General features: G+C 40.2%; 1 protein-coding gene across 2 annotated transcripts; it reads right to left on the bottom strand.

Moving 5' to 3' along the window:
- Positions 1 to 2,734: 2,734 nt before the first annotated feature.
- Positions 2,735 to 12,596, bottom strand: LOC107581695 (myelin basic protein-like). 2 transcript variants are annotated; one of them, XM_016267318.1, is made up of 5 exons: positions 12,001 to 12,596; positions 4,150 to 4,251; positions 3,995 to 4,021; positions 3,513 to 3,587; positions 2,735 to 3,436 (listed from the first exon to the last, which is right to left on the bottom strand). In XM_016267318.1, exons 1-5 carry the CDS (start codon positions 12,115 to 12,117, stop codon positions 3,401 to 3,403), a joined length of 357 nt encoding a protein of 118 aa, XP_016122804.1. In that variant the 5' UTR covers positions 12,118 to 12,596; the 3' UTR covers positions 2,735 to 3,400. The 2 variants fall into 2 exon arrangements, with proteins under 2 accessions (XP_016122804.1, XP_016122805.1); XM_016267319.1 differs by lacking the exon at positions 3,995 to 4,021.
- Between the last annotated feature and the right edge of the window lie 630 nt (positions 12,597 to 13,226).

Here is a 13,226-nt window from a genome sequence, read left to right as displayed (position 1 = left end):
CAATCACAATGCACTGGGTCAGCTGGCCAATCAGAGCAGACTGTGCTTGTCAAAGGAGGGGGCTTTGTTGAAAACCACGTGTTTGAGAGAGGCGGGGCATAGAGGACCTACAATAATGTACAGTATTTGAAAAAAATGTGTTTTTTGAACATTAAAGCATGTCAACATATTCTGTTACACCAAATACACCAAATAATGATCTTTAAAATAGCATCATATGACCCCTTTAAAATGCACATCTTGAGATGTCAGTGTATGATATAATGCAGATTCATTCAGCAAACGATTCATTGGTGTGTTTTTTTTGGTTTCAGGTGAACGGCCCTTTAAGTGTCCGCTGTGTGACAAAGCGTTCAATCAGAAAAGTGCTCTGCAGGTGCACAGGGTCAAACACACAGGCGAGAAGCCCTACAGATGTGAAGTGTGCCCTATTAGCTTCACTCAAAAGAGCAACATGAAGCTGCATATGAAGAGATCTCATGGTTATCTGCCATCCTCCAACAAACTGATTGGTATGTGTGGAGCATCTTCAGTTCTGTCAGTTCCTCATCAGCTTATGTTTACTGATCAGAATGCTTTTAAGATCATGAGAAACAAATAGTTTTTAAAAAAGTCAATGTCACTTATTTTCTAATACATTGCTTTGTGGATTGCCACTGGATGACTTCTAAGCTGTCTTGGCTTTAGGAACTACTTTTACCATTAAAATGCTCAATAGATTACTCTAAAATTAGGAGTAAAATTCCTAGTTGCTCTTAAACTTCAGAGTAAGGGCCTACTTTTAGATTTTTTTTTTCTTTTCTTTTTTGTGAATACAAGCCCTGGAACAATGTCTTATGGGCAAATTAATCAAAAGTGAAACTTTTTGGTAGACTTGGGCCTGCACAGTTGGATCATGCAGGGAGAAAATGATCTGATACATACAGATAACTCTACCACAGAATAACTAAAAACATGAAAATTGACGTTTTTAAATGCTGTGGCAGGACCAGAAATGCTGCTAAGCGAAAATATATTTTCACAGCACTGTACACTAATATTTCTTTTTCTTCTAATTGGCTTTGTCTGTATTTTTAACTGCCACCATTTTAATTTATAATATCTAACTCGTTCTGTCAACCGTCTCTTAATTTGTTCACAGCAAAACCACAGGAAGTAGAAGTGGTGTTGGAACACGATTCGGAGTCCGATTCCCAGCAGGCACCGTCACAGGAGGGCAAAGAGACTCAGTCAGAGCTGGATCTGGAGGAGGTGGTGCAGGAGTCTTCAGAAGACTGGCAGTGTCCCATCCCCACAGTCTTCCCATGAACACCTGACAGCAGCACACATTCAACTCGATTTGATTTCAGTAACATTTGCTTCATTTGATATTAGCAATGCCAATTACTATCTTTTTATTCTTGCCAGCAAGTGTGACTTACATTGCACAAATCACACATTTCTTTATGTGAATGTACATGATTTTGTATACTTCTTGTTACATTAGAAAACCAGTCAAAGACAGAACTTGCTGTTGTGTTTGAAAGTTGAATATTTTAAAGTTTTTTTTTTTTTTTTAATTGCTATTTTTAATTTGGAGCCATATTTGTCACTACTAAAGTAAAGATTGTAATTGTGTATTGGAATGGACATTCTGTAGTTTTCAGTTTGTATCCTTACCTGTGGTAAAACTAAAACATATTTAGCACAGACAACACTGTCTGACATTGTCAGTATGTCAAAAGACTGTATAATTACATCTAATATACTAGAGCTGTAGAGCTGTTTATTTGATTTAATCCTCGATATATCATATAAATCAGTTTTATAGGAATAATCCAATTTTGGCAAACATTTTTGTAATATGCAAAAATATTTAAGAATAAATGTAGGTTTTTTTTCCAATGTTTATCCTTTTTTCACTTTCACTTATTATTTTAGTTTTTCTGCAGCTTTATTCTAGGCTTTTAATCTGTTCATATGAATGTATAGGTTTTATATATGGGTTTATTTATGGATTAAGTGGGACAGCATGGAGTAGTTTATAATTAAACTAAATGAAATCTGAAACACTGAATACATATTTTGGTATTTGTTGTTGATTTTATATGTGCACTTATAGTAGCTCTGCGTGGAGCGAATATGCATGACAATTAAGTCTTGCATGAACCTAAATGGATTCAAAATTTAATATCCTGTTGATCAGTGAGTGATGACAATTCTTTTCAAGCACTGCATCAATACTTCTGCAGTGTTTATCAAGCAGTTATTGAGTAATGGTACAAAAAGAAGGCGGCTACTGTAGACATCCTTTAGAACCAAAGAAATATATACAAAACATGTTCGCTACTATAGAATTGTTGCATAAGCATTTTTAATAATTTAATTATTAAATTATATTTGTACCTTGTTACCAATAGCAAGTCCCAAGTGTGAGGTACAAAGCACCATATGACTAACATGGCAACTATGTAAAATCCTAACGTAAAATTAATTTATACTGAACTAAAACAACAAACCCAGCCTCCTCAATTAAGTCCACTACATGCCGTAAGTGGATTCTTACTTGCGTCTCATTTGCTAAACTGATTTTAAATAGCAAAAATGCTAAATACACTCTAAAAAAAAATGCTGGGTTAAAAAGGGACAAACCCAGCTATTGGGTTGTTTTGGCCCAGCGGTTAGGTTCAAAAAAATTTGTCCCTTTTTAACCCAGCATTTTTTAGAGTGTAGGCATAAAAAGAACCACAAAAATAAGTTTCAAACTTTTAATTGTCGCCATTAATTAGGTGTAGCACAGAAGACATAAAATATTCTTTAGTTTAAATAAGACCCCTTTTTCCATTTGTTTTTGCATGAATAGAAAATGAAGGCTCAAACTATGATGACCAAAGGACACAGAATCAGGCATACTCAAACTAACTCAATCTATGGTTACCAAATTCATTAGAAATCTCTGGATCCAAACAAACATTTAAAGAACAGTTTGTGTTTGGAAGTATAATATACATTGTGGATTTCAGAACACAAGTTATGCATTATGGGATGCAGACTACCTCCTGGAAAACCCCATCACACTGTACGGAGAAGACTGTTCATCAACATATAAAAGGTGCAGAAAACACATTTGAGGTCTAATACACAACATGCTAAGAGAGGTACTGGTTACACTTAAGCTGTGTAGAGGTGAGTATTGACGCTACAGAGACAAGACAAAACCATTTCAGAGATCAAACATACACAACTATGTCAATACATGTTTGACAAGACTAAACAGGAATAATTCAGAAGACAGATTGCGTTGTAACATATCAGTGCAAAAGCCTTTTCAAGTCAATGTTACTGTATTAGGAAAAAAAAAAATGTTGCATTCGTTTTCCATCCTTTTCATCCTCTTTATCTTTGAGTGGGTAATGAGGTTTCAACGCTTGGTAGATGAAGCAGACTGGCTTCCTCCCTGAAAAAGAGACTATTAATAAACACAAACTACATTTTAATAACGATGTCACATTACTGATGAAAAATGCTGTTACCAATTTGAAGATCCGGGTTAAGGAATCTCCACGTCCCTTCTGGCCTTTGGTGGAGCTCTGTGATTTCTGCTCTCTCTGTTAATAAAGCAGATAGTGTTGTGCATACTGTGGTTTTTCATTTAGAGGTATTTTCATAGCTACAAAATTGGAGAAAATCATTTTGTCAGTGTTTCAGAAGTCTGAGACAGGCTGAATAACAGTTTTTCGCCAGAAGAGTGAGTTATAAAAAGAAACAGCCCCTGATGAAAAGCAAATTGATGATAATGAAAAATAAATTCAAAGCAACAAAGCTACTGATTACTAATAAAATACTATAAAAAATATATATACTATGTATGGGACTGAGGTAGTGGGAGTTTGCTGTTTCCATGATAACGGAGTAAAATCAAATTGTGAATTCAAATCGAATATATAAATCACCTAAAGCATAATGTTAACAAATTTTTGAAAATAGCTGTCCACCTCAGAAGACTGAAACTTACCCTAGATTTGGGGGTAGAGGGAGAAACCTAATTGGGGGGAAAAGCAAAATCCAATGAAAATCAATTTTTAAAAAACTATTGTTGATTCTGTCTTTCAGTGTTTTCATTTTTTGGTGTAGTGTGAGAGGGAAAAAGGAGGAAAGAGAGATACGAACAATGGTTCTGAAAAAGTGCATGACAGCATTCTCATCTGGACGGCGACGAGGAGATGCGCTCGATCTTTGAGGTGATGCAGACAAACCACCACGAAAAGACCCCTGTGTTGAAGAGACGACATTTCTGATCATTAAACATTTAATCAAAACTGTACCTTCAGACTAGAATGTTTGATCTACACTTTTAAAGACAGTAGGAAAATGAGAAATTGGGGAAAATGCATAGGGAAAATACTTCCATAACCAAGGCTGATGAAAAATCAGTATTATGAATACTGTACATTTTCGACATACCTCTTTTCACATTTCACATACTGTTTTTCACTTATGTAGTAGGGAAGATTACATATTTCAATACATCCTTCACCTCCCTCCCTCTTTATTTCATAACAGTATTAGTCTTCAAGCTTCCATTGCTAGCTCTAAAATGACGTTTTGAAATTAGCAACAGAGGATTGGAATGAGATTCGTAAGAAATTAGTTCAACACATAAGAGTGTTTTAAGAACAAATACCTGACAAATGTCTTCAAGAAGAAAGAAAAAAACATCTGATCATTGTCTAAAGGTCTGGTAACCCTCCGGCTACTAACGTAACCTCAGTTCCCTGACATAAGGGACACTTGTGGGAAACTCCTGTTTACTCTGATACTGAAGTATGATTTGTTCACGTTCGTGTAACTGCATGAACCAATGGCGCTTCAACCCATTAAAAGGGTAGGAGCCGACCACTATATAAGTTGGCTCGGAGAAACTCATGAAATGAAAACTCAATTTCATGAGAATCTTTCGACTGAAGTGACAGTCATCGATTTGCATGCAGCCTTATAGCATGGCAGCCTACGCAAAGCTTGTTCCCTAATTTCAGGAAACCGATGTTACGATAGTAACCGGAGCCTTCCCTTTGAACGGTCTCTCCTATTTTATCGCTGACACTTGTGGGGAACACATCCTATAGCGCCTTTTGGCACATAGCCGTGTCTCAGTTTGAAGACGTCTCTACAGTCGTTAGGCCAAATTCAAGACAGGAAGCACTGACTGACAGTGCTTGCAGGTCACCCATTTGCTTGACCAAGTCGGCACAGTATGAATCCACCTGGCCATCAATCTCCGAGCTCCCCTCAGAAACTTAACGACTAGGTAATTTCTGCCAACTGACTGTCCAACCACAAGAGAATGATTCGCCTCGATGGCTGCCACACATACTTTGAGCATGAAAGGTGAGCACCCCTTATCCGCCAGCTCTTGAAGAATAGTTAGCACGTATGACACGTCGCACAATGACGGGTCCTAGTTCCATGCTGAACACCAGTCAGAGAAGACCAACCATTTAAGGGCATAAAGATGTCTTGTAGACTGAGTTCTAGCCTCTAAAATGGTATTAGTTACACTCATGGGGAACTGCAAAGGCTCCTGTTAATGGGCCAAACATGAAGGTTCCATAGCTCTGGCCGGGGATGCCAAAACATGCCCTTCGCTTGTGAGAGAAGGTCCTTCCTCAGTGGTATCGGCCAGGGGGCTGCTGATAGCAGCTGAATCAACTCAGGGAAACACATCTGATTCCTCCAGAGTGGGGTCACCAAGAGGAGTGCGCATCTGAATTCTCTGACCCGTCTGATGAGGAAGCAGGGCAACTGGGGGGGGAGGTATACAGGTGAGCGCTGGGCCAGTCGTGGGCCAGGGCATCTCACTGCTTTGAAAAATTAATTGGGCAGTGAAAGTTCCAAGAGTTCAATCTCTGCCTTGCCGAAGACAGACCAGATCATTTGAACTGTTTGAGAATGTAGTCTCCATTCTCCTGAAGCCACATTGTCCCTGGACAACATGTCTGTCCCTTGGTTCAGTCTACCCGGCACATGAACTGCTCTCAGTGAGAGGAGTTTGCCTTGTGCCCATAAAAGGAGGCATCGAGCCAACCTGTGAAAGGAGCATGACCTGAGACTGCCTTGGTGATTAATAAAGGCTACCACTGTCATGTTGTCCGAACGGACCAGGACATGGTGCCACTTTAAGGCTGGTAGGAAGGTTTTTAGGGCTAGAAAAACCACTATCACCTCGAGGCAGTTGATGTGTAAGCATTGCTCCAGGTTTGACCAGAAGCCGGATACAGGTCTGCCCTCGTACAGAGCTCCCCAACGTAAGTTGGAGGCAACTGTTGGGACAACCTTCCTTCTGTAGGTCAGTCCTAACCGGATGCCTAATTAAAAAAGGTGAGATTTTTCCAAGGGGCTGAAAACATCCCAGGCACCAAGCATGGGATGGGACATGGGCTTTGAGACAATACTGAGGCCTCATGTGAAGCAGGCCCAGAGGAATCACAGAGGAATCGGTGACATGAGGCTAAGTCCCCAGTTTGAAAGATGCCGATAGCTGCTGAACAGTCAGGGAGCATTCTGGCATAATCCATGCCTGCATCCATGCAGAATTGATAACTGTCCCCAGAAAGACCACTCGCTGGCTGGGAGACAAAGAGCTCTTGGATAAATTGATTCTCAACCCAAGCCGCTCCAGGTGGCTGGGCAGCAGTGACCTGTGAGAGATGAGTTCCCATTCTGATCTGGCTGAGACCATCCAATCGTCAAGGTAATTCAGAATGCTGATTCCCATCTGTCTTAGAGGGGAAAGAGCTGCGTCTATGCACGTTGTAATAGTGAGTGGGGCCAGAGACAGTCCGAATGGCAGGACTGTATACTGATAGGCCACTCCCTCGAATGCGAATCTCAAGAAAGGTCTGTGATGGGGGGTTATCTGGATGTGAAAGTAAGCGTCTTTCAGATCCACTTATAGAAATCAGTTATTGGGGCATCTTTGTGCAAAGATCTGTTTCAAAGTCAACATCTTGAACGGAGGCCACGGGGGGGCTCTTCCGGAGCCAACCAAGCCAGGCCGAGATCCTCCGCAGTCTTGGTTAGAACGCAGATCAGGTTGTTGTCCATGCTGGGCCGCGTCGAAGGCAGGGTTTCAGGCTCTTCACCGGAACACGCCCACTTTTCGGCATCCCTAAGCTGTCAATGACATGGAGTCATCAGTGACAGCCTCCTCCTCAGATCCGCCGAAGGAAATCAAGCTGCTCATAGCCAATGAGGGCCACTGATTCTCAAGTGTGAAGCACACTGACGAATCGAGGCATTGGGCTGTTTCTGTTGTCTGCTGTTTCTTCCTCCTAGGGGAGAGGGGAAATGGGAGAGCAGAGTGGGAAGGACCACCTTCATTAAAGAAGGCAATCCGCGAGTGGAGAAAGGCGAGGCTCATGTTCTCGCACTGAAAGCATTCCGTCCCGGTGAGCGCAGCCTCTGCGTGGGCGCTGTCCAGACAGGTGACGCACTCACCACGTCCATCTGCATTGTGCACATGTTCCCTGCTTGAGCCACACTTGTGGCACGACATTTAAAACAACGCTGCTGGAAATTTGCTCAGAAATTTGTTCTTAATTGTGCCGGATGGCCACAGGGGAAGGCTTCTGGCTTCTTCCGCTTCCGGGGGCTCCTTCTCATGGCAGTGAACAGCAGGCTGAGCTTCTTTCTTCTTCTTCGGGTTCATCCTTACAGAGTCAGCAAGGAGATGATCTTCGTTGCTGAAGAAGAAAAATTCTGACGAAATGGTGCTCAGAGCCGACTGGCGGTCAACTCCTCCCCTTTTGGCGAGTTGAAATGATGTGCTTGGGGTACATTCTTTGTATTATATTACCGTTGCATCAAATTACAAAAAAACTAGTTTATGCTAATGCGTGGGTGTTTCTAATGCAGCGTCTATGGGAGGGACAGTAAATTTGACATCGTTCTCTCTTCTGACTGCCGTTATCAGTCTCTCTCAGTTTTTTCGCTTTTATTGAAAGTCAGGAAAACTATCGTGGAGTTCTATTGTTATTTGAGCAAATGGGAATGCAAAAAATATATTTGTGGTACTCTCCCATTCACCACTCTTCAAGTTAACCCAACTATGACGGCTTCCGCTGCTGAGAAACCTGGATATGTGAAAAAGGTCCATTGTTTCTGTTTGCAACAGCCCTACTGTGCTGTAACATGGTGTGGTATATGGGCAACTCTGGTAACGCTGCCCTCTCATTCATTGATCTGCTAACCGCTATGTTATGCTCACGTGTTCTGATAATAATAGCTTTCTAGGACTAAACATTATTTGGATATAATTGGTAAAAAAAAAAAAAACTAAATCTTTTAAAAACAGATTTAGAAAAACTAAAAAGCAATTTATTTAATTTGTATCGTTATTATTTTTTTGTGCTATCATTAGTAATTTGTTTATTTGTCCTTATTTTATTACTGACTGCTTATGTGTCATTTTTTATTCAATTCAAAGTTTGAAATCAAGCTAGAGTGGGAAGGACCACCTTCATTAAAGAAGGCAATCCGCGAGTGGAGAAAGGCGAGGCTCATGTTCTCGCACTGAAAGCATTCCGTCCCGGTGAGCGCAGCCTCTGCGTGGGCGCTGTCCAGACAGGTGACGCACTCACCACGTCCATCTGCATTGTGCACATGTTCCCTGCTTGAGCCACACTTGTGGCACGACATTTAAAACAACGCTGCTGGAAATTTGCTCAGAAATTTGTTCTTAATTGTGCCGGATGGCCACAGGGGAAGGCTTCTGGCTTCTTCCGCTTCCGGGGGCTCCTTCTCATGGCAGTGAACAGCAGGCTGAGCTTCTTTCTTCTTCTTCGGGTTCATCCTTACAGAGTCAGCAAGGAGATGATCTTCGTTGCTGAAGAAGAAAAATTCTGACGAAATGGTGCTCAGAGCCGACTGGCGGTCAACTCCTCCCCTTTTGGCGAGTTGAAATGATGTGCTTGGGGTACATTCTTTGTATTATATTACCGTTGCATCAAATTACAAAAAAACTAGTTTATGCTAATGCGTGGGTGTTTCTAATGCAGCGTCTATGGGAGGGACAGTAAATTTGACATCGTTCTCTCTTCTGACTGCCGTTATCAGTCTCTCTCAGTTTTTTCGCTTTTATTGAAAGTCAGGAAAACTATCGTGGAGTTCTATTGTTATTTGAGCAAATGGGAATGCAAAAAATATATTTGTGGTACTCTCCCATTCACCACTCTTCAAGTTAACCCAACTATGACGGCTTCCGCTGCTGAGAAACCTGGATATGTGAAAAAGGTCCATTGTTTCTGTTTGCAACAGCCCTACTGTGCTGTAACATGGTGTGGTATATGGGCAACTCTGGTAACGCTGCCCTCTCATTCATTGATCTGCTAACCGCTATGTTATGCTCACGTGTTCTGATAATAATAGCTTTCTAGGACTAAACATTATTTGGATATAATTGGTAAAAAAAAAAAAAACTAAATCTTTTAAAAACAGATTTAGAAAAACTAAAAAGCAATTTATTTAATTTGTATCGTTATTATTTTTTTGTGCTATCATTAGTAATTTGTTTATTTGTCCTTATTTTATTACTGACTGCTTATGTGTCATTTTTTATTCAATTCAAAGTTTGAAATCAAGCTGTCTTTTAGTACTGCAACAAAATTACCCCACTGTAAAATCAAAAATACAATGAGTGAGCAAAAACGTGTGAGATAGCTAGTTATAATGGTAATTAAACAATGTTTACATATAAATAAAAGCCTACATGAAAATCTGTCATATAAATTGGTCTTTCTAATCTCTCTTCAATAGAAATTAGCCTACTGATTGCCACCATTGATGGACAAATTATTTAATAATATAAAAAATATCTGTATTACAGTATATTCTGCAGTTCTTCCCTGCTGTTCCTAATATCTATACTTTTCAAGGTATCATATCGAAATTAGAAGTATTGTGACAAAATTAATTGTGTAAGGTGCCAAAATTTGTAAAAATTTCCAAATGGTGCTGCGGCTAAAAAAAAGGTTGGGAAACACTGGTCTAGATGGCTTTGAAACCGTTTGGCCAATTCACTGAAAAGAAAGGATTGTTAATTCATGAATGATTGTTAATTGCTGGTTTAGTGGTCAGAAATACAGGACACACATATTAACTGCTGATGTTTGCAGGGAAAAGGTTTCTCAGGTCAGCCCGAGCGCTCACGCCTCACCTGCAGGAACTGCCATCCTCTAAAATGTTTAGAGTTGTGATGAAACTAAAGTAGTGACATCTTTTCTTCCGTGTTCTGATTATATCCGAGTGATGATGGGTTTAGGCCGTTTTTGACTACTCAGTCACACTTTTGTGAGCCCCCCTAAAATGAAAATCCTAGAATCGCCCCTGCGAGTGATCCTATCGAGAGAAATAAAAAAAGGGGGGGGGGGGGGGGGGGGGGGGGGGGGGTGGGTTCGAATTTGTCATTTTGTTTTCTGACTTGTTATAATGTTTTCTGAATTGCTGTTGTGTTTTCTGAATTGTTATTTTGTTTTTTAGACTTGCATTTGCGTTTGTAATTTGTTATTTTGTTTTGCACTTCTCGGCCACCGTATCAAATTATGGCATCATGCCCAGTTTCCTCTCACAGATCCATCAACACAACTTGCCCCTTGCATTCAGTTTAACCCCCCTTGCATTCTGTTTCATCTTACTATTAAGATGAAACGGTTGCCTGGCTGAGGCATTGGGACAATCCTTAAACTGAAATCCATTCTGAAATCCCCTTTTTTCACTGTGTTGCTGACCAGTTACCACATATTGCTCCTGGGGGACTGCAGAACGTATGCCGCTAGTTGTTTTGCTTGTTAGTAAGGTTAAGCATTGCATAACTTTCTGCATTTCACTTCTTGCATTAAACATTTTGAATCTAACGGCTACATCTATCTTTTTGAATCTATCTAATGGCTACATTGGAAGTTTTAAAATTAAGGACTTTCTGAAGAAACTACCTTTTAAACAATGTCAACACTTCTCGGCCACCGTATCAAATTATGGCATCATGCCCAGTTTCCTCTCACAGATCCATCAACACAACTTGCCCCTTGCATTCAGTTTAACCCCCCTTGCATTCTGTTTCATCTTACTATTAAGATGAAACGGTTGCCTGGTTGAGGCATTGGGACAATCCTTAAACTGAAATCCATTCTGAAATCCCCTTTTTTCACTGTGTTGCTGAGCAGTTACCACATATTGCTCCTGGGGGACTGCAGAAAGTATGCCGCTAGTTGTTTTGCTTGTTAGTAAGGTTAAGCATTGCATAACTTTCTGCATTTCACTTCTTGCATTAAACATTTTGAATCTAACGTCTACATCTATCTTTTTGAATCTATCTAATGGCTACATTGGAAGTTCTAAAATTAAGGACTTTCTGAAGAAACTACCTTTTAAACAATGTCAAAGCAAATGCATACTCTATTTGATGAAGAAGATAATTGGATTCTAAAATGGCTATAAAATATATTATATTCATCGGTCACATACTGTATAAGAAAAAGTCACAGATATGTGAAAATTCTCTTTGCCAACATAAACATCCTGGTTGAGACTTAGTACCACTCATTGTACAATGCGCTATATGTACCATCTTTTCTGTTTAGTACAGAACTTTTCACTGACAGCAACAGAAATGTTGAAAAGTCATAAAAACACTTAATTTTGTTCCTACACAGGCATTTCGAATACATTTGAACATTTTATAAAAGCTCAAAGTCATGTTTATAAACATCACACTGTATGCTGAATCCCTGAATCACAGTAAATTCCTATAACAAATCAAATTGCAGCTTTATTCAATACTGGATACTATATGACAGCAGGTTAAAGAGTTAAAAGTCAAAAAAAATAATTTTTAAATCACACGCAACTCATTTACTGGTGGTGATCTCATAATCAAAAAATAATTGCAGGTCAAGATAAATTCAAGCAAATAGAACAGTAGTAAAGGCTCATGTGGAGAACTCTGAATGCCTGCTCAATCCTCACCTTTCCCTTCTTCTTTTTATCCCCTCCAAAGAACTTTCCGATCTGATCCATAACAGTTGGGTTCTTCTTACTGCGGCCCAGCCTGAATGTTGACTGCGAAGAGCTTGCAGATGCCATGCTGAGTGTTTGCTTTAATCTCTGCAGCGGTGTTTTTTTGTTGTTTTTTCCAAAATAGGAGTGAGGAAAGAGAGGGCAAAGAGGAAATCTAATTTAGGTCCTGCTCTGCACACTCGGAACCGCACTCTGAGTCAGATCCGCTGTGCTCCTGTATGGTCTGCAGCTCGTCAGACTCCGAGGGGCGGTCTTTGAAGGTGTTGTCCTCGCGACCTGGGGCATCTCGAGAAAAGAGGCGGACCAAGTGTGGGCGGGGCCCTGAGGCATTAGGGTCGGCTGTGTTCGGATGGTTCCAGCTGCTGAGATCTACTGCAGCGTTCATGGAGTCAGTCACCACTGGACTCTTGCTGGAGCACCCATTGTTCTGGTTAAGGTCCGCCTCCCCTTGTCCTGCACAGAAACATCGGGAGTTATCTGACATTTCACAGTAAGATCATTGTCATCACCTACCACCCCCCACTGTGCAGGCAACAAGTGCTACAGATTCTGTCATAAAGTCAAAAAAAATTATTTGAAAAAAGATCCAGAGGCACTGCAATAGACATGACAAATTATGGAAACTTTGCCATTTGTGATAAATTCATAGATAAGTAGTTTTTATGATTCTGTATATTTTTCATAAAACAGATCTAGAGATTCATAGATTTCAGAGCAGTGCTTCCTCAGGAGGTGGTCAGGTTTGAACCCAGTGCAGCGAGACAAAGCCGCTGCTGTACCACGCAACACAAGAGCATCTGAATTCTAGTGTTTCTTACAGAGCTTCTTTGTGCCACCACAAAGTTATTGTAGAAGGACAAAGGAAACAGTGTGACTGTAATAACTTCCCCAGGCTGGATTTTGCGAATTCTCTGCAAAGTGAAACTCATCTCATTTCTGAAGTCCATCTCGTAAGGTGTGGCTGGTCCAAATTAATCATTAAGGCAAGAGACAAACAGTTTGAGGCAGCTATTGAAAATGCTTCTATTTTCTATACAAATATTATTAGCCTAAATTTTTTAGTCAAAAGTGAAATTTCAGAGCATCTTTTGTACCTACTGTACAAATGGGTTACCAATGTTTCAAATGTGTTTACATTTGATTAGTGGCCTTAAACGAAGTTGTTTAAGAACCCA

This window comes from Sinocyclocheilus grahami, unplaced genomic scaffold (assembly GCF_001515645.1).
Source record: "Sinocyclocheilus grahami isolate Dianchi unplaced genomic scaffold, SAMN03320097.WGS_v1.1 scaffold37.1, whole genome shotgun sequence".
In the NCBI taxonomy this organism is placed as follows: Eukaryota; Metazoa; Chordata; class Actinopteri; order Cypriniformes; family Cyprinidae; genus Sinocyclocheilus; species Sinocyclocheilus grahami.
This window is presented reverse-complemented; position numbering and strand designations above follow the sequence as displayed.